Source organism: Bufo gargarizans, chromosome 4 (assembly GCF_014858855.1).
Source record: "Bufo gargarizans isolate SCDJY-AF-19 chromosome 4, ASM1485885v1, whole genome shotgun sequence".
Taxonomy (NCBI): domain Eukaryota; kingdom Metazoa; phylum Chordata; class Amphibia; order Anura; family Bufonidae; genus Bufo; species Bufo gargarizans.
This window is the reverse complement of record NC_058083.1, coordinates 421848395-421872470: the sequence shown is the minus strand read 5'-3', so window position 1 is coordinate 421872470 and position 24076 is coordinate 421848395. Positions and strand designations below refer to the sequence as shown.

General features: G+C 39.4%; 1 protein-coding gene across 1 annotated transcript in view; it reads left to right on the top strand.

Annotated features, from left to right (window-relative positions):
• The window catches only part of FNDC1 (fibronectin type III domain containing 1), a 188311-nt gene that overhangs the window by 101027 nt on the left and 63208 nt on the right, over nucleotides 1-24076 (top strand). The window contains exons 4-9 of the mRNA XM_044290429.1: nucleotides 143-260; nucleotides 3190-3377; nucleotides 6418-6525; nucleotides 8636-8824; nucleotides 18145-20580; nucleotides 22471-22589. Of these exons, the coding sequence (XP_044146364.1) occupies nucleotides 143-260; nucleotides 3190-3377; nucleotides 6418-6525; nucleotides 8636-8824; nucleotides 18145-20580; nucleotides 22471-22589 (3158 nt within the window). The remainder of the gene's footprint in view (nucleotides 1-142; nucleotides 261-3189; nucleotides 3378-6417; nucleotides 6526-8635; nucleotides 8825-18144; nucleotides 20581-22470; nucleotides 22590-24076) is intronic.

Sequence of the window (24076 nt, the reverse complement as noted above, 5' to 3'; positions counted from 1 at the left end):
GATCAGTCTAACCAGGTTTGCTAATGAATGATACATCATAGTGCAAGAGAACCCAACATAACAAGCAAAAAGTGCAAGTCTCTGAATTGTGTAATAAGCCAAATGCATAAGTAGATCATTAATATGTAATGTGTTATTACAGAGGAAAATTATCTTATGGGGGCTAAGGAAGTAAGTGTGAGAGTGTTGTCTTCTCAATCGGTGCTTGTTACATGGGTGGATCCAATGTATGAAAAGTCCCCAATGGTTGACTCAAAGAGGTAAGTTGCTGAAAATATCATACAAAAGCCAAGTTTGTGTTTAAAAGATATAAGATTAAAAGAGTTTTTCAACTTCTTAACAAATTTTGGCTGCCCCTCTCCCCCACTGGACCTGTGGAGGGAAACATACATACGGTACCTGTTCTCTGCCGCTCAGTGCTGGATCTTTCAGTCCATACCTACATGCATCCTAGAAGGCATTTTCTATGGAGCTAACATAGCTCCGAAATACCTCGTTAGAGAGCAATACTTTTGGGTTTAATGGAGTTCCCCAGTCTTAACAAATTTTGGCTGCTCCCCCTCATCACAAGTCCTGTGGAGGGAAGGTGGTTAACTGCTTTACGATACCCTATTCTTACCCCTTCAGTTCACCTCTGCATTTGCCACGCACCAGTCCCTGCTTTTAAACTTCCAGCATGGTTGGGCGTCACATATATCACTGAAGTCAATGACTGATTGCAGTAATGGTGTGTCCTCCAAGCGGAATGTCACTGGGTCACCTACCCCTTGGGGGTCATGATACTGCTGTGGTCAGTCATTGGCTTCAGCAGCACTCGTAATCCTATCTATGTGAGGAGTTTACAAGCAGGAACTAGAGTGCCGCAAATGCAACGGGCAACCGAAGGAGCCAGAACTAAGGGCTGGAGAGCAGGGGAGTATGCTTCCCTCCACAGGACTACCGGGCAGGGTGGGCAGTCAAAATTTATTAAGAAGCTGGGGAACCCCATTTAAGCGAAAGGCATAAGCTATGCTCCCTTTGCAGGTATTTCATTGCACCCATATGCACTTAGTCTGGGTAACCTCTTAAAGTCAATACCGACAGTTTGTTAAGGATGTATGTAGAAACGTTTTTAGTGTACTGTAATTCCCATTAGAGATCAGAACTAATGGGACATATACTTTTGTTTGAAGATGACCATACACAGTTATTTCTCCTGATGCCCCCCCCCCTTGGCTGGGCCAAGTATATATCTTTTTTCAGTGAGAAAGAAGAGAACCTGCTGCCAAACATAATCTGTCAGGTGGGAGTCTGGAGCGCCCCATAAACACAGAAATGTATTCTGTGCCCTGGTTTGACCAATAGTAGTTTAATAGATATGGGGGCCTTTAGGCTGTCCTTCCTTTCTCAAATGTATGAACGTTGAGTGCTCACTTCATGTAGGACTATTTTCTGCTCAAGTCATGACATTCTTCATCAGTTTTGGGATGATAATTGTAGCAGAGTTGCCAATACATAATTTATCAAAGCCAACAATAGTCTTCAAACATATTCATTTTATTTTTAACTTATTGAAGATAAAACGTTTGATAAACAAGATATCACTCGGACAGAGTAAAGAACCATGCCAAATTCAATTGTCTCTGAGGACATAATGCTGCTTCAGAAGAATTTGTTCTCATTTTGTGTTTTCTGATGGTAACTGTCCATATTGGGGGTTCTCATCAGTGGACCTAAACGAGACAAAGATTTAAAGGGAATGAACTGTTATTAAAATACAGTATGTTTTATTATAAACATTTACTTTTTGCATTTATGTTTTTACATTGTGTTTTTTACATTTTTAACTGTTTGACTAGTCACTAAAACACACACACACACACACACACACACACAATAGACTAACATTTCCTATTTTTACAGGGAATGTGTTTTTGGGCTTACTCACACTTGATTCAAAATAATAAATAAAAAATTGTAAAAAATAAATAAATAAAAAATTCAGACATGGTAAAAAAAATCTGTGAAACACTTCCAGAATTTAGCATTGTGGATGCAAAATGGTCTCAGTGTTTTTTCGTCCACAAAACAGACATGTAAATAAGGCTTAAAGCTGAAGTTTGGACTTTTTCGTAATTGATTTATTGATTGCAAAATAAATGATACTGAAACAATGTCATTATAAAAAATGTTTAGGTCAGTTCACTAATTAGTACAGAATCAGAAAATGGCCATCAGTTAGGCCTCTTTCACACGGGCGTCATGTTTTTTGCCCAGATAAGAGCCGGGTGCGTTGCGGGAAAATGCGCGATTTTTCCGCGCGAGTGCAAAACATTGTCATGCGTTTTGCACTCGCGTGAGAAAAATCACGCATGTTTGGTACCCAAACCCGAACTTCTTCACAGAAGTTCGGGCTGGGATTGATGTTCTGAAGACTGTATTATTTTCCCTTATAACATGGTTATAAGGGAAAATAATAGCATTCTGAATACAGAATGCTTAGTATAATAGTGCTGGAAGGGTTAAAAATAATAAAAAAGTTAACTCACCTTCTCCTCTTGTTAGCGTAGATCCCGGTCTGTTCTTTAGCTGTGGACTGAATGACCTGAGGTGATGTCAGATCACATGCTCCAATCACATGGTCCATCACCATGGTGATGGAGCATGTGATCTGACGTCATCAAAGGTCCTTCAGCCACAGCTAAAGAACAGACCGGGATCTACGCTAACAAGAGGAGAAGGTGAGTTAACTTTTTTATTATTTTTAACCCTTCCAGCCCTATTATACTATGCATTCTGTATTCAGAATGCTATTATTTTCCCTTATAACCATGTTATAAGGGAAAATAATATAGTGAATAGACTGTCACCTAGAACCCATGCGTGAAAATCGCACCGCATCCGCACTTGCTTGCGGATGCTTGCGATTTTCACGCAACCCCATTCATTTCTATAGGGCCCGCGTTACGTGAAAAACGCACAAAGAGGAGCATGCTGCGATTTTCACGCAACGCATAAGTGATGCGTGAAAATCACCGCTCGTGTGCACAGCCCCATAGAAATGAATGGGTCAGGATTCAGTGCGGGTGCAATGCGTTCACCGCACGCATCGCACCCGCACGGAAAACTCGCCCGTGTGAAAGGGGCCTTAAACAGATGCTTCAGTCCTTCCAAAAACTACAGCTTCTAACAGACATTGTCGTTTGACAGACATTACACAATTCGATACCGTGAAAAGGGAGAGTCTGCACGTTGGGATTACAAGCAAATAAATGCAAGACGTGCCTTGATTGAAAAGCTAAATCCTGATGCCATGTATGAATTTTCTGTCCGTATTTCCCAAGGAGAGGAAGAAAGCCAATGGAGTTCTTCAGTTTTTCAAAGGACACCAGTATCTGGTATATATATATAGCTTTTTATATTTTATTTAGCAAAATTTGTACAGATACATATTGTATTTGGTTGTAACATTAAATTCTTTTATTTATTTATTGCATAATGTATTAAACTGTGTGTGTCACAACTAAACACTTTTAGTTTTATACTTCCTGCCTTCCCAGAACCATAATCTTTTTTATTTTTTCATTCATATAGCCGTATAGGGCTTGTTTTTTGTGTTACATGTTGTACGTATTGATTACATCATTTACTGTTGCATACAATATAGTGGGAAACTGGAAAAAATTCAAAATGGAGTGGAATAGGGAAAAATAGCATTCCCTATGTGGTAAAACTAACCTACTGTACTTTCATTCTTCAGGTCAGTATGAGAACGGCGATACCACATTTATATAGTTTTTCTTGTGTTTTAATACTAAAAATATTTCCTTTCATTGACATATTCTGACCGCCAAAACTTTTTTATAGTTATGTCTGCGGAGCTGGATGGGGCTAATTTTTTGCAGGGTGACGTAATTTTTATTGATGCCATTTTAGAACGTGTATGACTTTTTGATCACTTTTATTACATTTTTTTGGGGAGGTGAAGTAATGAAAAAATGGTGAAACGGCAATTGTTTTCACGTTATGCCGTACGCTGTATGAGGATAATATTTTTATATTTTAATAGTGCAGGTGTTTTAGGGTGATGTTTAATTTTTTAATTGTTTATTTTTTTAATTCTAGGGGGGTGATTTGAACTTTTATTTTTCAAATTTGTAAAAGCTTTGTTTTTTTATTTTCTTTTATTTTTTTTAACCCTGTCAGTACTTAGTCTTTTTTCACCTTAAATCCCAGGCTGATTTTTACAAATCTAATGTGTCAATTTATGTGATAATAACTCTGGAATGCTTTTACCTAGCCAAACTATTCTGAGATTCTTTTGTGATTCATGACACATTGTACTTCATGTTAATAATACATACAAATTTATGTTTTACTTTTATTTATAAAAAAAACTAAATTTAACAAAAAAATTGAAAAAAACCCACAATTTTTTAAATTTGAATTTCTCTGCTTTTAAGGGCTCATGCACATGGCCATGTGCGGCTGTTCCATGCATTGGGGACCGCAATTTGCGGTCCCCAATGCAACGGCAACATCCGTGCGGTGGCCAGGACGGATCAAGACTTGAATGGGTTTGTGATCCGTCTGCACCATAAAAAATAGAACATGTTCTATTTTTTGCCGTGCGCAGGTACGGACAGAAACACCACGGAAGCACTCCATAGTGCTTCCGTGGGCTTCTGATCCGTGCTTTCGTTCTGCACCACACCACATTTCCCGGATTGCGGACTCATTCAAGTGAATAGGTCCGGAGCCGTTATGTGGGGTGCACACGGCCGGTGCCCGTGCATTACGGACCTGCTGTATGCCTAAGGGCTCATTCAGACAGTCGTATGCTGTCCTAAAAAATGCAGATCCGTTTATTTGCGGACAGTTCAGCATGTGCGCAAAAAAAGTATTGCATTCCGTTTTTTTGCTTACCTATAGACTTCATTGGGGCCAAGTCCTGATTTTCACTGACAAGTATAGGACATATTTCATTTGTTTTGATCAGCTGTGCAATGGAAGAAAAATCCCCATAGAAGTGAATAGGACAGCATCTAATCCGCAAAAAAACGCATCCATATGTTTGCTGACAGCATACGGCTGTCTGAATGAGCCCTAAGGCAGATAGTGATACCTCATAAAATAGTTATTACTTTAAATTTACCATATGTCTACTTCATGTCTGCATCATTTTTTTAAATTACGTTTTATTATTTAGGACTTTAGAAGGCTTAGAATTTTAGAAGCAAGAAGTCACTTTGTGAGGCTTACATAGTAGAAACCACCCATTCATGACCCCATTTTAGAAACTGCACCCCTCAAGTTATTCAAAACTGATTTTACAACCTTTGTTAACCCTTTAGGCATTAAAGGAAAATGGAGGTTGCAGATTTTCCTTTTTAATCCATTTTTCCTGTAATAGAGCATGGATACACAGACAAACAAACCTCAATATTTATTACCCTGATTCAGCAGTTTACAGAAACACCCCATATGTGGTCATAAACTGCTGTACAAGGCAGGGCTCAGAAGGGAAAGAGCACCGTTTAGTTTTGGAGAGCAGATTTAACTGGGATAATTTTAAGTTGCCATAATTGCATTTGAAGAATCCTAATGCACCCCTAGACAGGAAACCCCCAAAAAGTGACCCCATTTTAGAAACTGCTGGATAAGGAGACAAGTTTTACTGGTACTATTTTGGGGTACGTATCATTTTTGATTGCTCAATTGTACATTTTTGATTGCTCAAAGCCTTTTTTGGCTTTTTTTATGGCGTTCACCTGAAAAGTTAATTTTTTGTTTTGGTTTTACATGACAAATCATTTTTGAAAAATAAAATTATGTTTTTGTGTCTCCACTTTCTGAAAGCCAGATTTTTTTTAATTTTTCTGCCGAAAGTGAAATATAACTACACATTCAATTTATAGAGTACTGCCACTTCGTCTGACTTGTTTATATTAGTACATTCATGCATTCCCCATAATATAACAATTCTGGAGCTTCTTTCCTCGTCTTACAACTCTGCATTGTGCTCTTCTGTTATTCCTCATAGAAATTAGTGAAACAAATTGACAACTGGGTCCCCTGTTATAGGTGTGTGCACTTCATAGTCTAATAATGCACAGACTGTGTAGGTATACACCCCCAGCTGGTAACACCCAGTTGTCCATTTCAACGGATACATTTCTAATTAAACAAAATTAAAGTAGGAATAGCAGAGGACTGGCACAATGCATTATAAGGAAAGATGCTCCAGATTTGTTGTATTATCAGGAATAAATGTAAGTAGAGATGGTCCTGTTTAACAAAACCAATAGAACACAATTGCTGATGAGTGTATTTCATATTCCTCCACTTACTACATTAGGGTTCATATCATACAGAGATATCTATTGCCATTTTTCAGATCAATCTGCTTAACTTGCCCAATCTAATTTATTTTCAAAGCTCCAGTAACTGCACCTGAAAACCTTTACGTGGAACCCCTGAAAGGCAAACCTACATCTGTGAGGGTAATGTGGGATGAGCTTACTGACAATGCTGGAAAAATAAAAGGTGAGCACAAATCTGTTCTATAAAAAGTTTTGGCTTAAAGGGGTTGTCCACCGAAAAAAATATTCAACAGTTTTCAAACCAGCACCTGGATCTGAATTCTTTTTTAATTGCATGTAATTAAAAATGTAGCATAGCCACTGAGTTACTCAATAAAATATTTCTGCATGGCGCCACCTGCTGTTTGTTCTTTTTCTTATTTCTTTGTCCTGATCACTGAGATGGGCGCACACGCTCAGTTTCATCCTTTAATTGCCTTCTGAGTTGTGATAGGGAGACACTGCCCTTGAGCTGCCAGCTTGATAAAAATTCTAGACTATCATGTAGTATGTGATGTCTCATTTTCATTCCTTACATTAGTCATGGGATAACCTCTTTAATAGTTTTTTAAATCTACCTGTCAGGTTTTCCAACGATACAAATACATAAAGTATTTTTGACTAGTGAATTAAGATAAGCTCTATCATAGCTACATACCAGACCCCTTATTACTCTCATATTCAGAAATCAAGGTCATTTTTGTTAAAAATGTATAAATAAATATTTTGATGCAAAGCAGTTTATCAATTCAAACCTGTTTTTACTCAAACAGCACAACATGTATTAATACAACTGTTACTAAATAGAAGTGAGATCTTCTATGAAAAGTTATAATAACATGTAATCATGTATTACATCCAAATATTTTTAGACATTGAGACAGTTTCCAACCTAATTCATTAAATACACATTATAAAGGTATGTTCACACGTGGTAGATTTGCTGGAGAATTTTTTTTGTCCAGAAATATCAGTAAATTTGTTTAAATGGATGACTGGGACAGTTGTGCAACAAATGTGCCATGTGTGATCATACCTAAAGTCGATGGCATAGCATGGAGGATGAACGAGTGGTTGTCCTAGTCACCAAACTGCAAAATAATGCCTGGCGTCTCCAGGGCCTGGGCTGCCCCTGTTAAACAGTCAATGTTTCTGGCACAATATCGCAGGGGCAGAGGAGCATAGGCTGGTAAAGGCCCATGGCCTATGAGAGAGCTGAGGAGTCATTAGGGCACATGCACTCTCTTGTAGGACTCAGGCTAAAACCTGCCTGTGGATAGGAGGCTGCAGATAGAACACGCCTAGGAGGAGCATAGAGAAAGGGTGGGGTGTTTATTTTTAGTTTAAGGGGCACAGAGGTGGAATTTTAGTGAGTAGGGCTGGCCCAGTTGGGGTGTGAATATGAATTACAACTCAGTGAGACTTGGGGTAGAACTGTATAGAACTGGTACCTACCACTATATGGTTACTATATGGTGTCAATATTGGCCTTTGTATAGTGTTTTTAATGCATAATCAGTATGGACCAATATTTAGTCACTATATGGTGGTAAAACATGTTCATGCTCTTATTATATAGTATTATTTGACTCATATATTGTCATGGTGGTAAGGCTGATTTTGGTATAGTATTTTTTTAATTTAGTATCAGTATGGTGGTAATACATGTTCATGGTCTTGGCAGTATTATATGTATTTATATATTGTTATCTTGGTAATGCTAATTTAGGTATAGTGTTTTTTATTCTGTATCAGCATGGCGGTAATTTTCCGATCCTATGTGGTCATGGTGTAGGGGTATTATTTGCTCTTTATATAGTGTTATAATTGGTAATGTTGGTCTTCGTATACTGTAGGGCATGTCACAGGTTAGGCGATGCAATAATTTGCAACTAACTTTATGCCCCTGCCCGAAGTGTAGATACTATTGATGGTGCAAGTGACTCTTAAGAATTTTAGAAGTTAGTGGAATGTTCTGTTGTTTAGATAATTTTTTAGGTCTTTTGTCTGATTTTTAACTTATGAAGGATTATCAGAAGTATTTTCTGTCTTCGGGCACATAAACAAATACCTCAGCATCATTCATACCTTACATGTTTTCATTTGATATATAATAGTCACTGGCTCACTCTATATTGCTTGATTATGTAATTGTTGTTTTGTGAAAGCTCCTCTGAAATTTGCCGATTATCTGACCTCTCTTTGTAAAGTGCAGAAAGATGGACTTAGACAATAACGTCCAGCACAGTGTTATAATGCATAGAACATCTGTTAATTTTTTTTTATTTCTACAGAATACATAGTGTCATATGCTCCTGCAATGAAGCCATTTGGAGGTAAATCCATACCATATTCAGGAACAACCACATCTGCCATAGTTGATGATCTGCAGCCTGGTGAACGGTACATTTTCAAAATACGGGCAGCCAACAGGAGAGGGCAGGGCCCTCAATCTAAAGCCTTTACAGTCACCCTACCAGCGGGTAAGCACATGCATTTATTAAGAGTTACCCATCTGTTCACTGTTAATTCATGGTTTTATTATTCTGATCTGACTCCAGAAATGTTCTACAAAACCATTCATTGTAGACACAGTGCTAATTTTACAGCTAATAAAACATACAATCAATTTCTGTCTTTTTAATAGTATTTCTAAGTTTATAGCAAATGCTATAGCAATATAATATAGTCTCTCCTTAGAATAAGTAGCTCTTTGTGCTGGATTTGTAGAGGAATATTGAACATAAATAGGAAATGAGCACCATGTGTGAGCAGGCCAGCACTGAATGACTAGGACATTGATGGCTAACCTCTGGCACTCCAGCTACTGTAAAACTACTAGTGTTGATCTGGTGCTCTGGTGCTCAAATAGCACACTTTTGGGATGCTCAGGTTATCTACAGAGCACCAGAGCACAATGGAAGTCAATGGGAGAACACGAACATTAAACCAGGCACCCCCTGCTCTGAAGAGGGGAGGGTGTCTGGTTCACAGGAAAAGGTCAGAAATTGATAGAAACACCACTGAAATGGTTCGGGAACAGCATGGGGAGGATGTCTGGATGCATCTTGGACTCCCAGGTCGCTGCTGGGAACGATGTTGTCCGAGTAGTATGCCACTTTTACAGACTGACAATAATGCGCACAAAACCGAAGATAAAATTGATTTTAGAGGAAAAATTATTAGGAAACATTCTTCCCTGTATATTTGCTTGCATATAAATTGCAAGTGCTACTAACAATTACAAGGAAGAGGCATTCCGATACAACCTGTATATCACATAAAGGAGGGCCTCATTCACATTGTGGTACAATTGTTCAGGTAGTGGGACTCCTACACTCATAAAGCCTATGCACTAAGTGAAAGGGCTGCCAAAAATTACAGGGAACCGGCACTCCAATACACCCTTTATTACACATAAAGGAGGGCATCATACACATCCTTGAAAAATGATGATTGATGGCCTGCTGGTGACCCTCAAAAACATTAGGAACAAGGGCCTGCTGGTGACCCTCTAAAACATTAGTGGCGAGGGCCTGCTGCTGATCTGACCATCTAAAACATTAGGGGTGAGGGTCTGCTGCTGAGCTGACCCTCTAAAACATTAGGGGCGAGTGCCTGCTGCTGAACTGACAATCTAAAACATTAGGGGTAAGGGTCTGGTGCTGAGCTGACCCTCTAAAACATTAGGGGAGAGTGCCTGCTGCTGATCTGACCATCTAAAACATTAGGGGTGAGGGTCTGCTGCTGAACTGACAATCTAAAACATTCGGGCGAGGGTCTGCTGGTGACCCTCTAAAACATTAGGGGTGAGGGTCTGCTGCTGAGCTGACCCTCTAAAACATTAGCGAGGGCAGCCTAATAAGCATGTTGATATGATGGAGGAGGAGGATGAGAAAAGGAAGATTGAACCATATACCCTTTTTTGTGGTGGAAGAGTGCATGGAAATACAGTGTATTCAATACACAATAAAAGCCACATTTAAAATGCCTTTATGTTCAGCCGCTTTCCTCTAGTAGAATAGAGAATTCAGGGGCAATCCAGACCTTGTTCATTTTGATAAGAGTCAACCTGTCAGCATTTTCAGTTGACTGGCGGATGCGCTTATCAGTTAATATTCCCCCAGTAGCAATAAATACCTGCTCTGACAAAACACTGGTGGCAGGGCAGGCCAGCACCTCCAATGTGTAGAGCACCAGTTTGTGCCACGTGTCCAATAGTTGTAAGGCACAGAGGGATCACTGAGGACGCTGACACGGTCTTCTACATACTCCTTCACCATCTTCCGAAAATGTTCCCTCCTTGTGACACTAGGTGCTGGCGGGGTGTCATGAAACTGTCCCAAGCTTTGGAGAGTGTTGCCCTGCCTCTGTTGGAACTGCTGTGTGTTCCCCTTGTCTTGCCAAAGGAACTATGTACTCTGCCATCAGTATTGTCAGCTGGAAATTTTTGGAGCAGATTTTCCACAAGGACCTTCTGGTATTGCACCATTTTGCTAGTCCTCTCCATCACAGGAAAGAGAGATGAAAAGTTCTCTTTGTAGCGAGGGTCGAGTAGGGTGAACAACCAGTAATTGGTGTTGGCCAAAATGCATATAACGCGAGGGTCACGGGAAAGGCAGCATAACATAAAGTCAGCCTTGTGTGCCAGAATCCCAACAGACAAGACTTTGCTGTCTTCATAAGGAGGATCCCATCCACGCTGAACAGATGGAATAAACCTGCTATTGGTACTACCCTCTGTAGCGGAGGCAACCGTCTCCTGCTCCTTCTCCTCCTCATCCAATTTGCGCTGAGAAGACGAACTGAGGGTGGTCTGGCTATCACCCTGTGTACTGTCTTCCCCCATTTCCACCTCTTTCACATGCAAAGCGTCCGCCTTCATTGTGAGCAGCGAGTGTTTCAATAGACACAGAAGTGGGATGGTTACGCTGATAATAGCGGCATCGCCGCTCAAAATCTGTGTTGATTCCTCAACAGGCGGTGTTAAGGGAGATATTAATTATTGATATTTATGCAAATCTCAACAATTAATATTCATAAATAGGCGTGAGTCGTCTAGTGATGACTCCGCCTATTTATGCCTAAATTATAACTATGTTAACTAGCTAACTACCTCTGTTGCCTATTCACTCCACTGAACTACACTACGTGTAACTTACTAATATACTACGGCGGGGACTACTAAAAACACTATACGCTGTATATGAATAATAAAGTATTTATTATACAATACGATAATACAAGTCTAATTATACGCTATATCTATATATATTTATATATAATGGTTATAAATATATATACATATAGACGCACACACCACAGTACAGCAATAACACTACAGTAAACACAATACAAACCTAACTACACTAGACAATACACAATTCCCAATTCCACCCCACACACTATCTATACAATACACTTACATACATTAATTAGCAACAACCCATCCCGCCTGGCTACTCACTGTCCCTACGGGGTAGAAAGGGTAAATGGTGGCACTGCAAGGGTAAATACTTGGAGGCCAGGGATGTAGCCATGAGTACAGGTTCAGGGAATACAGGGTCAATACAGCCCAGCAATGCAAGGGTTAAAGTAGGGCTGTAAACCACGCAATCACTGTAATGTAGGGATAATCACAGTGCAGGGGATGATGGACTATAAAGGGGTTAACCCAGGGTTGGACATCAGGGGTTACCTGGGTCACGGGTATTGGGACTATTAAATGTCACACTGGGGTACAGGGATTGCAGGGGTAAATGCTCTTCAGGGCAGGGGATGCAAGGGTATGCAGGGGTAAAGGATATGGGCAGAGGCAGACAGGGCTGAGGTTCATGTGGGGCTCTGCCTCTCTTCCTTCAGGGAGCTGTTCCCATGTGTCTCTGTTTGTAGTCCAGTTCCAATAGACCTCGTGTTCCTGGCTTGCGGCTCACATCTCAGCCTCAGAAACAGCTCACCTCCCCCCTCCTCAGGGATGTGACATAATAGTGTGGTTGTGACGTATGCCTGCACTCAGGACTGCCAGTTGGCCCCCTGAGGCTAGCAGCGCCACATGCCCAGCCATGTCACAAACACAAGGTGGGGGAGAGCATAGTAACTAGGCTGATAAGCTGGGGAAACTCAAAAAAAGGCCTCAGATCTATTGATCCCTTAACCTTTGAAGTCACCAGCCACCTGAAGACATATCCACCCCTGCAGGAACTGGCATGCAGGAGGGGGCTGGTTAGGAAAAATTGGCTGCATTTAAGTATATATATGTATATATATATACTTGGGGCGCATCTATATACACATATATACTCATTATAAACCTGGGACATACATGGGCATGTATAGGCCCATATATATATATATATATATATATATATATACACATATATACATATAAATAGTCTCCAAAGTCCTCCCAAAGTCCCACAGTACCACCAGTAGTAATAATGCAGTTATTATGTTACCCTGTAGTGCCCCCAGTTATTACAGTACCCCAGTAGTGCCCTTCATATGTTTAATGCTCCTAGTATTTATAAGGCCCAAGTAGTGTGCTATATGTCCCCAGCATTGCCCCCTATATTATTATAATGTCCCCCAGCAGTGCCCACTGTATTACAATAATTCCCCCTGTATTAACATAATGTCACCTAGCAGTGCCCCCTGTATTACTATAATGCCACCAGTATTTAATGCTCCCAATATTTATAATTGACCTCCTGTAGTGCCCCCAGTATGTTTAATGTCACCAAGCAGTGACCCCTGTATTTATAATGCCCCCTCTCTGTAATGCCCCCAGTAGAGTCCCCTGTATTTTTATGCCCCCCCCAGAAGTACCCCCCTTTTTATGTCCTCCAGCAGTGCCCCCTGTATGTTTAAGTCCCTCAGCAGCCCAACCTGTATTTGTATGTCACCCAGCAGTGACCCCTGTATTTTTGTGTCCCCAGCAATTTCTTTATTGCAGTGTCCCCTTTTTTTATAATGCTCTCTACTCTGTACTGTGCCCAGTAGTGAAAGTACTCACCTCACTCTTGCTCCGTGCTGACATCTGCGAAGCATTGCCATGTCATCACACCACCTGTGCAGTCGGTTGCGTTAATCTTGGCAGCCCACGCTGTTGTACAGACTCACAGACTTTAGGCCTAGCCTGAGGCCTATAAGAGCAAATGGTGCTGCCTGGGCAAGATGTGGTGATTATGATTGCATTACCCTGATCCTACTTGCTGCCAACCGCTATTTCATATACCACTTACTACTATTCATTATAATGGTGCTAATTACCATCCAGGGCCGGTTTTAGACAAAATGTGGCCCTGGGCAAAATCAAAAGTGGAGCCCCAAATCTTGTAATAATCCTAACAACATAGTTACATTCTGTCGATTCCGGCCCTCTCTCACAGATTTACACCCCATAAAGCTCCTCACAGAGTTCTTCACCCTCATGGCCCCAGAATACACCTCAAACACAGACGCGTGGGATTCCTCTTCAGGCGCACACTTTCCCCAAGCGGAGATTGGGGAAAGCACCCTGTTCTATAAATAATCCACAGCCTGTACTAGGCTTCTAGGCTCATTGTTAGTATATCCCAGTTCAAGCCACTAAATGGCAGTACTGAACTGTGATATAGTGATTTCTATACAGACTACTGGAGCAATTTACATCTAATTATTGTAAGTTGTGGTCCAATCGGGGGGCTTAACAAAAAGTAAAAAAAAAAAAAGTTTTGAAAATATAAAATAAACAAAAAAATTAAAATCACCCACATTCCTCAAAATAAAAAAAAATTGCATTATGGGCATCATCGCATGCAAAAACGCCTATAATATAAAAATATTTAAAAAGTTAGCCCATATGATAAATGGCGTAACAGAATTTTCTTTAAAAAAAGGCCGATTCACGTTTTTTCATCACTTTATCTCCCAAGAAAATTTTATAAAAAGTGATCAAGTCATACACACCCCAAAATGGTATTGTCAAACGAGTCCTGATAAGGCTTAACTTGCTGCAGTGAGAGGGCCTATAGACATCCTGAGTGGGGGTGCTGTTATGGTTGCCACCTTTCTCAACAAAAATGCTGGTTACACAAGTTGAAAGGTTGGTGTGACTTATTAGGGGTGTTATTTGATCGTATTTACCTTTTGCTCAATAAAATCAAACTTTTCACTGTTGGGGACACCCTGTGTATTTAAGTTTTATTTAGTCTCTATTTTTAAAATGTTTCTGTGGGGTTTTGAACTTACAACCTTCTACATTAAGCGCTCAATACTAAGCCATTGCTTAAAAACCTCATACAAGTTTCTCTTGTGTTAAAAACCTTATAGAAGTTTCTCTTGTATAGCTGAACTTTCATTATTGTTAGAGTCCTTTAGAAGATAAAAGCTGAGAGTTGATTGGGTTCTATGAGCAACTAAGAATAGCTTAGCTGAATGTACTGATGACTTTTCCTTACCAAACCATTGCTTCATTCTGGAGAAAAATAACTTTTAAATCAACTGCAAGTGAGCAGTTAAGTGCACCCAGTGCACCCGTGCTCCTCCTGCTTCCATCCCTCTCCTTCTTGATTGACAGGAACAGGCGAGATAGCCTTGCAGGAACCTTGCACTGCCAATAAAAAAGTAGAAGGCGGAGCTGACCGGGAAAGTGGGAGGAGCAAGGGTACACAGAGTGGATTGCGCCCCCACCCTTGGTGCACTGAACTTGTCTTCTGCATATGGATAAAAAAATACTTTTCTCTAGAATAAAGCAATGGATCACTAAGAGAAAGGTATTGTTACATTCAGCTGAACTAGTGCTATGTGTCACTGTGCCTGGTTCAACAGGATGATATCAGGAAGAGAGGAAGGATGTGGTTACCGTTTTTAGAAAGAACCTTCCCATCATTAGTGCCAAGAGCGACTGGAAGAGCCTGTCCTCTGATCTTAAATCTATAGTCAACACCCTGAAAGTTGATCTTAATTTATTGCTTAATGGCTATGTACACCTTTGGGACAATTTTTTACGATTGCATTTTACTCATTTTGTGCTAAAAATCCTTTTCTCAATTGGTCCTTATTAAAAATATTGAGCCATTCTGTCACACAGGGTTTACTGTTTTTCTAGCTGTGTGAATGGTACTTTCACTTTGTGCCAGTCATATAATAACCCTTATCACTAAATGACTAAAAGGTCATAAAAACTTATTTAAGCCACATTCTTTTCAGTAAGAATTGAGCTTTAATGAGTGTTTATAAGGTCAGAGATAGAGCCTGTCAGCTGAGAGAAAATACAGATCCTACTAGTAGATAAACTCAAAGCTGTGCAGATAATACAGCTCATCCTTTTCAAGAAAGACCAATTGGAAAAATCATTTTTAGCTCAAAATGAATACAATGCAATAATAAAAAAAATTGTCACCAAAGGTGTACTACACAGCCTTTAAGGCCTCCTGCACATGACCGTATCTGGATGCGGTCAGTGAATTTCCCGCAATTTTTGTGGGACCTACTGTAAAAAAGCCTATTCTTCTCAGCAAAATGGCCATACAGATTACACAAACCAAAAAAATGGTTGTGTAAATGAGGCTTTACGCACAGACAGAAAAGCGCCTCTGTTGATTGAAGAACTAAACAATGAAACCAAACCAAATGGCAGTTTCTACTTCTATAAAACTCAGAAATTTCTCCTTGAAGACCAATCCCACTAACATAGTTCATATACTGTACTCAGCAAAATAGCTTTTTTCTCTGTATGTGAAATCAAATATTACTCTCTTTTTTCCACTGTTTCCTTCCTACCTTTAAAACAAGAGCAGATGGAGCTTGTGGATTTATAGACTTCTCTGAAAGCGGTCATTGAACCTGCTAAGTCCTTACAACTAGCCAAAGTCCCAGGGTCTGGGGTCTAATGGCTTTTTTTTGGTCTCACTTTTTTTTTTTTTTTTACAAGAAATTGTGATCAGTTTGGTCCCACACCTAGTATACATTAATGCCCAATGCAATTTACCTTTCCTATATCCAACCTCCTTTGCCGCTGAAATCTCCATGGTATACAAACACAACACTAATCAGCTTAAAGTTTTTTTTCACCTTTTAGATGTTGATGGTCTTTCCTCTGGATAGGTCATGAATATCAAATTAGTGATGGTCTAACATCTGAAGGACAGGTGATCAATATCTAAAATGTGAAAACCCCTTTAATTATCTTGCTATATCTTTATTAAATGTAGAAATTAAATAAACATTTTGTCCAAAATATTAGATTTTATTTGCTCTAACAGTGTCCTTATACTTTGAGACCAAACAGGCTTATCAACAAAGCAATTAATTCCTTAACATGGCACTACATGAATTTAATCCTCCAAAAATAGGGATTAGGCAACAATTTCCTGTAGTGGCTCAGCCCTTTATACAAGTCCCATTGCCATAGTCTGCAACACAGATTTCCCCTCCTTACAGTGTTCAATAGAAAAGAGCACAAGACAAGGATGCCCTATTTCACCCATCCTTTTCATCCTGGCCATTGAACCTATAGCAATGCTTATCTGAAATAATCCAGATATTAAAGGTGGCAAGGTTAAAGACATAAACCACAAATGAAATCTTCTGTCCCTGACTGAACCCATCTCTTTACCCAACCTCCAACTAATGCTATCTAACTTTGCCTCCGTTTCGAGCCTCACAATTAATTCTATTGAAGAGGTTGTCTCATAACAGACAATGGGGGAGTATCGCTAGGATATCCCCTTATTATCTTATAGGTACGGGTCCCACCACTGGGAACCACACCTATATCGGGAACGGAGCCCCACAAGGTGGTAGCTGGAGGACTCCGATCGGGCCACCACCAAGCATGCTCCCCATAGAAGTGAATGGGAGCGCATGGCACATGACCAGCCACTGCTCCCATTCAATTCTATGAGCCAGAGGGAAATAGCTGAGCCAGTGCTCTGTTTTTTTTGGTGGTCCCATAGAAAATTAATGGAGGGCGGCTGCGCATGTGCAGTGCGCCCTCCAACACTTTCGGGGCTCTGTTTTCGATATAGGTGCGGGTCCCGGCGGTGGTACATGCACCTATAAGACAATGGGGCTTATCCTAGCGATATGCCCCCATTGTCTGTGATGAGAGAACCCCTTTAAGATTATAGCTCTTAATATCTGTCACCTATATTTGAATATACTCTTTTAAAAGATAATTCTCAATCTAGATGGTCCGTCTCACACCTTTCTTACTTGAGCGTTAAGCTTTCTCCATCATATTCAAAGTTATATTTATCTCACTGACCCCCACCCCCTTGTGCTATATGGTTTATCTTGGCTTTGCTGGACTCCTGGAGGACTTTTAATATATACGTACTGGTTAAGTTGTGTTAATGTGATAAAAATTACATTACTTTCAAAATTATTGTATCTCTTCTACAAGTCTCTATACGAGTGATAATGTATGTCAGGTAACCCCATGGCATACAATCACTTAAAAAAGCCAACCGCATTGCACATACGCAGAAATTTATAATTTGGTGTAGCACAAGAAATCAAAGGCAGGCTTCAAAGTGTCAGAACAAAACTGTACAATTGATAAATGCCCCCTTTATTTATATAAAAAAAAAGGGCATTGCTTTCCATAGCAAACAATAAGAGTTCAGCTTTCATTTCTTAAACAATTGTAGAAAAATAAAAGAAGTACAGTGATTTTCCCGGACGTATTTGTTTATGAATGTTTTAGATATTCACAGTATGGTTTTATGCAGATTTTCCTTTTTCGATTAATCATGTTGAAGTAATCACAATTTTTGTAAGTACTTATCTATAAGGTCATCAAAATGTCTATGCTTTCTAGGTGCTACTTCAGTGAAGAATCTTTATCATCAATCTCACAGTGAGACTCTTTCTAGAGAGGATGAAAATCCTGAAAATGTAATTTCTTCAGAATCTTTGGAAGAAGACACTCCTAATTCTTTCCCAAAGACCAATTCTAGGGGGCATGATGTCAACACTCACTCAACAGAAGTTACTGATGACATGGAAACCACAACATTAATCCCTAAAATTTCAACACCAAGCCCAAGAAGACTATTTCGGCCAAATCGGTTTAATTCAAATGTTGGCAGAAGACCAATTATACCAAATTCATTGAATGTTGGACACAGAATTATTGGACGTAAACCTACACCACAACCTACAGTAGTAGTGGATGACAATGAAACTAAGGATTTAGAAACTGTTGACTCAGATGATGAAGACATAAAAAAAGATAAACATTCTTCTAAGACTGGTGAAGAAATATCTAATAAAAGCAGAGAGAATTTAAATGTAGATTTTGAAGATACACAGAGAAAAAATGTTGACCGTATGCATGATTTAGAAAAAGTCAAATCGACTTTGCAAAAAGCTAATCCAGCAAGGAAAAGACCAACATCTACATTTCTGACACATGATCGCATAAATTCTGATCGTTATGATACTAAAGACAGACACTCAGATACAGGCTTGGTTGATTTAAAAACTAAAGCATTAAATGTTCATCGTTCATTAAAGATTTCCGACCACAATACTAGAAAACAAACAATGGGGAGAGGAGTTGTAAGAGAAGTTTCTTCAACGACTGTTTCTCCCACCTCTACAACAGCCATTAGTACTACTACAACTACTACAACTACTACAACAACTGCTGCTACAGCTGCTACCACAACTACTACTGAAGCACAATTGACAAGTAAACTTAATAAACAGAATGTAGTACTCCGTCATAAAAAAGAAGAATCTTCTAGTAAACAACAACACATCCCATCTTTTTCTGGAAAATCTGCTTTATCTCTACTAGACTACTACAGGAGAAGAAGTTCTCTGGTCAAAACTAATCTTGGAACTAAAATAGTATCTAATGGAGAGTTACAATTTCAGCCAGTAACAACTACTCAAACTACTGCATTAACTACAGCTATGACAACCACATTAGCTCCGAAGGCTATAGAAAAAGATAATCAAGGAAATTTACTAGATCTCTTTGCTAGGAAAGAAGATTCCTATAAACTATCATCTGATGCAAATTCTGAACAAGAACTAGACAGACAAAAGGCAGAAGAAAGGCATTCTGCAATTGCTTCGGCTACTAAAATTTCCAAGAAAGATGACAAGAAAATATCTGCAACCCCCAAGCAAAAGACAGGAACACATAAGCCAGTCAAAAAGAACTATGCTGGTATAGAATCTAAACCTCTGCCAGAAGTAATAACATCTAAAGAAGGACAAATTCCCTCTGTTGCCTCACATTCATATAGTGAAAAAACAAGTAATTCTTATAAAGAACACGAAGACCATTCAGAGGAAAAAAAAAGGACACCCAATATATACAAAAAGCAAAGTTCCAGTTTAGCTCTTTACTCAAAACCAACAACTGAATCTAGCTTGGGTTCTGCAGTTTTACACAGCAACAGAAATGTTGAGAAAACTTTTGAAAAACTTGGTCAGGATTCTTCATCATTATCTCGTGGCTCTTTGGTGCAATCACATAATACTTTTGATATAGAAGAAGACAATGATAGCCAACATCAGGAAAGAATTTCTACATTGGACAAAGAGTCTCTCTCTCTTTCAAAGTCACGACCAAATTATAGGACTCCAGGCAGTATCATGCAGGAAAATGAAAGAAAATTGAGTAAGGTTTCATCTTCCAAAACAGATGTACCAGTTCAGCATGTTCCTGAATATTCAACAAAATCTGATTTTTCAACTTTAGACACAAAAGATGTTCTCTCAAAACAGCCCTCTTCTGAAAAAATTGAAAATCCCACATTACCTGCAAAAACAAGATTGTCTTCATACTCTAATGTTCGTTATGGTAAAAGCAGACAGAGAAATGGTAATAGTAATAACAACAAACAGTCTCTGGAAACATCTTTTACAAAGTTGGAAGATGAACGGACATTAGGTGCCCCCCCTACCCTAAAGGAAAATAGTCATAATTCCCCCGCAGTTTCTTCCTCTTATATGAATTCTAAAAGATTTGGTTTAAGGAGAGCAACTACAACTATCTCTCCAACAAGTCGAACTCAAAGCACCACCAGAGCCTCACCTTATCGTTTACTTCCATCAGTGGCTCGACAACTGCATTATGGCAGATCACCAGTACATACAACTACAACTCCACCAACTACAACGCCTGCACGTACTGCTTCTCCAACCTATCATCTTTCATTGCTACGCCAAAGAATGCTTAATTCAAGATTAGGATCCCCATTACGAAGACAACTTACAAGGCCTTCTCAAAGACAAGGTAATAAACTCTTTCCTGATACGTAAATTGTAGATCAAATTTCTTACCACATCAGAAATATTTTCTTGGTACACGCTTCTATAGTCAGTATATTATTAATTAAACATGCAATATCTGAAACATAAAAATGCTTGCTCTGTACAATGGAGGCTTAAAGAGGTTGTGCAGTGAGTAGATATTGATGACTTATCCTCAGGATAGGTCAATATTAGATCTGGTATCGGATTCCTCCAGTCAACGTTTTGAAGATGAAGTGGTGCTTGTATAATCACTGCGTCCTTTTCAAGATTACACTGCGTATTGTCTCACTTGTAGTAGTGGCACAGTGTAATTACAATTGCTTATCCCATGACAACTGCTCATCTGATTACTCTGTGCCACCAAGAAGAGCATGATTATGCGCAGTGTATTCTTGAAGAAGAAGCAGCACCGCCTCCTTTTCAAACAGCTGATTGAAGGGGGTCCCGGTTGTTGGACCACCACTGATATTATATTGATTAGCTATCCTGAGAATAGGCCATCAATATCTACACACTGCACAACCCCTTAAAAAAAAAACTTTGGACTGAGGGCAAACACTAAATTAAAGCACTACATGACTGGCTTCATATTAAAGGAACACAAAACGCAGAGATTAATGATAAAAGTAAACTGGATATAAAGTTGACCACATTGTTTGGCCATAGGATTTTCCTGTAAAAATCGGGTAGACAATAATTTAACTTTCTCCTGATCTATTCCATTGTCAATTGGGAAATGGACAAGCAGTAGGGTTTTGGCCAAGGGCATGACTTAACAATCTTTGTCACCTGTTACATAAAGAACAGTTAGGCAAGGTGTCCAGTTTCAGCCAGTTGTCTTACATGACTGAGAAAGAGGAGGGGGTAAAAGAATATTCTGCTGGGACACATTTAAAAAAAAAATATGCTCTACTACATCACATATGTAAATATTCTCTACATGGGTCATAAATATCAGGTCAGTGGGGATCCGACACCCAGAACCCCCACCAATCAGCTTTTTATGGCAGCTGCTGGCACCAAATAACTAAACGGTGGACATAACCTGGTGCAGAAAACAGCTGCTAGGTAGGATAGCTGGGTGTCGGACCACTGAAGAGCTGAAATAAGTGACCTGTCTAAAAGTTGGAATACACTCTTAAAGGCCCTTTTATACTGCCCAAACATTGGGCAGGCCATCGCTAACAAGTGCTCGTAGGGACACTCCTTAGCAATATTCTGCCGGTATATAGGTGCAGCCAATTAACCGATGAAAGAGCGAAACGCTTCTTCATCAGGTAATTGGATCTTTCATGTGGTCACCTAAAACATTGTTTATCAGCAGCAGATCATGATGTCTAAACAGCACTCTGCTGCCAGCAAGCAATGATTTGGTATGGGGAGGAACTATGGCATTAGCGATCGCTCCTCCCCATACTGCGGAGGAGATCGATGCATGTAAATGTAGCAGTCTCCTTCACTGATGAGAAGACGATTGTAAAGTGGCCTTAATGGAGCATCTACCAGTTTTATTGTTTTTAACAGTTTATATATGCCTTTGTTTGAAATGATAGTCTTATGATAAAGGTGCTCTATTCAGACAAAGCATTGCAATCAAGGTGTTTCTGGACAAATATTTACAAAACTTTTCAATATCGTCTACATTCATTTTACCCTCAGAGTCAGATGGTGAATCTGAAAATGAATGAGATTAGTATTTTGAAATATGGTATTTTTTAAGTAAAATTATACAATCCAATTCAGTTGATTTGAACAACTTCTGGTAACTGCTACACAGGGACGGTGTTGGTGTTACTGGGACTGACAAGTATCGTGTCTGTAGTTATTCTCTTAATGCTTTTGAATTTAAGTCATTGTGCCTTTTTTCCAGGTAATAATGGAACACCAAATCTGTCTTCAAGGCTTAATACTAATGGGAACACACCATCTTCAAATAGTGGGAGCTTTAGTGGACAGAGGATGATTTATGGTCCAGAAGGAACAAAGTGGGTAGGGCAACCTTCTCTATAAATATATATACTCAAGATGAATAGTAATGATACATCCATAGCATTCTGTCCCCTACTTCTTTCTTCAGTGACAAGAGTCCAGGTCATTATAACTGCGCAAGTTAAAGCTATTTTCTTGATTTAGGATGTAGTTTGCCTCTCCTCAGGATTGGCTATACATAGCAGATTGGTGGGAGGCTGACTCTGGCAGTCAGCTGTTTGAAGGTTCTTTGGTGCTCCTGCAAACAATGTGGCCTCTTCATCGTTTGCATGGGGCCATTGACCTACACTCCATCTATTTAGTAGCAACACTGCAGAGTATTGCAAATCTTGTGGCTATGAACCATTAAATAAGGATTGAATATCTGAAAAAAACAGAAGCCAAGCCATGCGGGACAGAGTCTGCGTTGGACTCTTTTTTTTAAATGTGGATCTAATAAAGATGGCATTTTAATGGAACTCTGCTCAGTGCTGGACTTTTTGTGTTTTGGCTGTAGTATATTACAGTTTCATCCCATTCAAGTCAGCTAACTGAAGCTGCAATACCCTGCATCGCCACTACTAAGTATGTAGCATACATGTATACCAAGGTAATCTATGAAGAGGCTACAATACTTCAACAAGCATCGCAGCCCCTTCAAGGAACTGATCGAGTGACATGTGATTTGTCCCAAGATCTGATATTGAACCCAGAAAATGCTTTTAAAGGGAACCTGTCACCAGGATTTTGGGTATAGAGCTGAGAACATGGGCTGCTAGATGACCGCTAGCACATCCTGCAATACCCAGTCCCCATAGCTCTGTGTGCTTTTATTGTGTATAAAAGCCGATTTGATACATATGCAAATTAACCTGAGATGAGTCACAGCTTAAAAATATGACTCTTCTCTGGTCACACAAGTAAGATAGGACTCTTTTATGTTAATTTGCATATGTATCAAATCGTTTTTTTTTTTACAATAAAAGCACAGAGAGCTATGGGGACTGGATATTGCGGATGTTCTAGCAGCTATCTAGCAACCCATGCTCTCAGCTCTATACCCGAAATCCTGGTGACAGGTTCCCTTTAAAGGGTTTTCCACCTTTGTTATACTGATAACCTTTTTCGCTAGCTCATCATTATCAGATTGTCGGGGGTCCAACACCCAGCACCACCAACTTTTTCTGGGAGGGGGATTGGAAAAAAATGTTTTTATGTTATAATTTTTTGGTCGTTCATTTTTTGGCATAAATAACATGATAACTTACAATTACAGCTATACTAAATGCATATAGTGTTTTTTTATGTTTTACTACTTTTAGGCATTAAAAACCCTACATTTTTATTTCTACAGAGTTGCGTGAGGGCTTGATTTTTGCAAAATGCCTTGTAGTTTCCATTGGTATAATTTTGCAGTACATACTTTGTGATCGCTTTTTTTTTTTTTTTTTTTTTGGTGGTGAATAAGCAAAAAGAAGCAATTCTGGCTTTTTTATATTTTCTTTTTA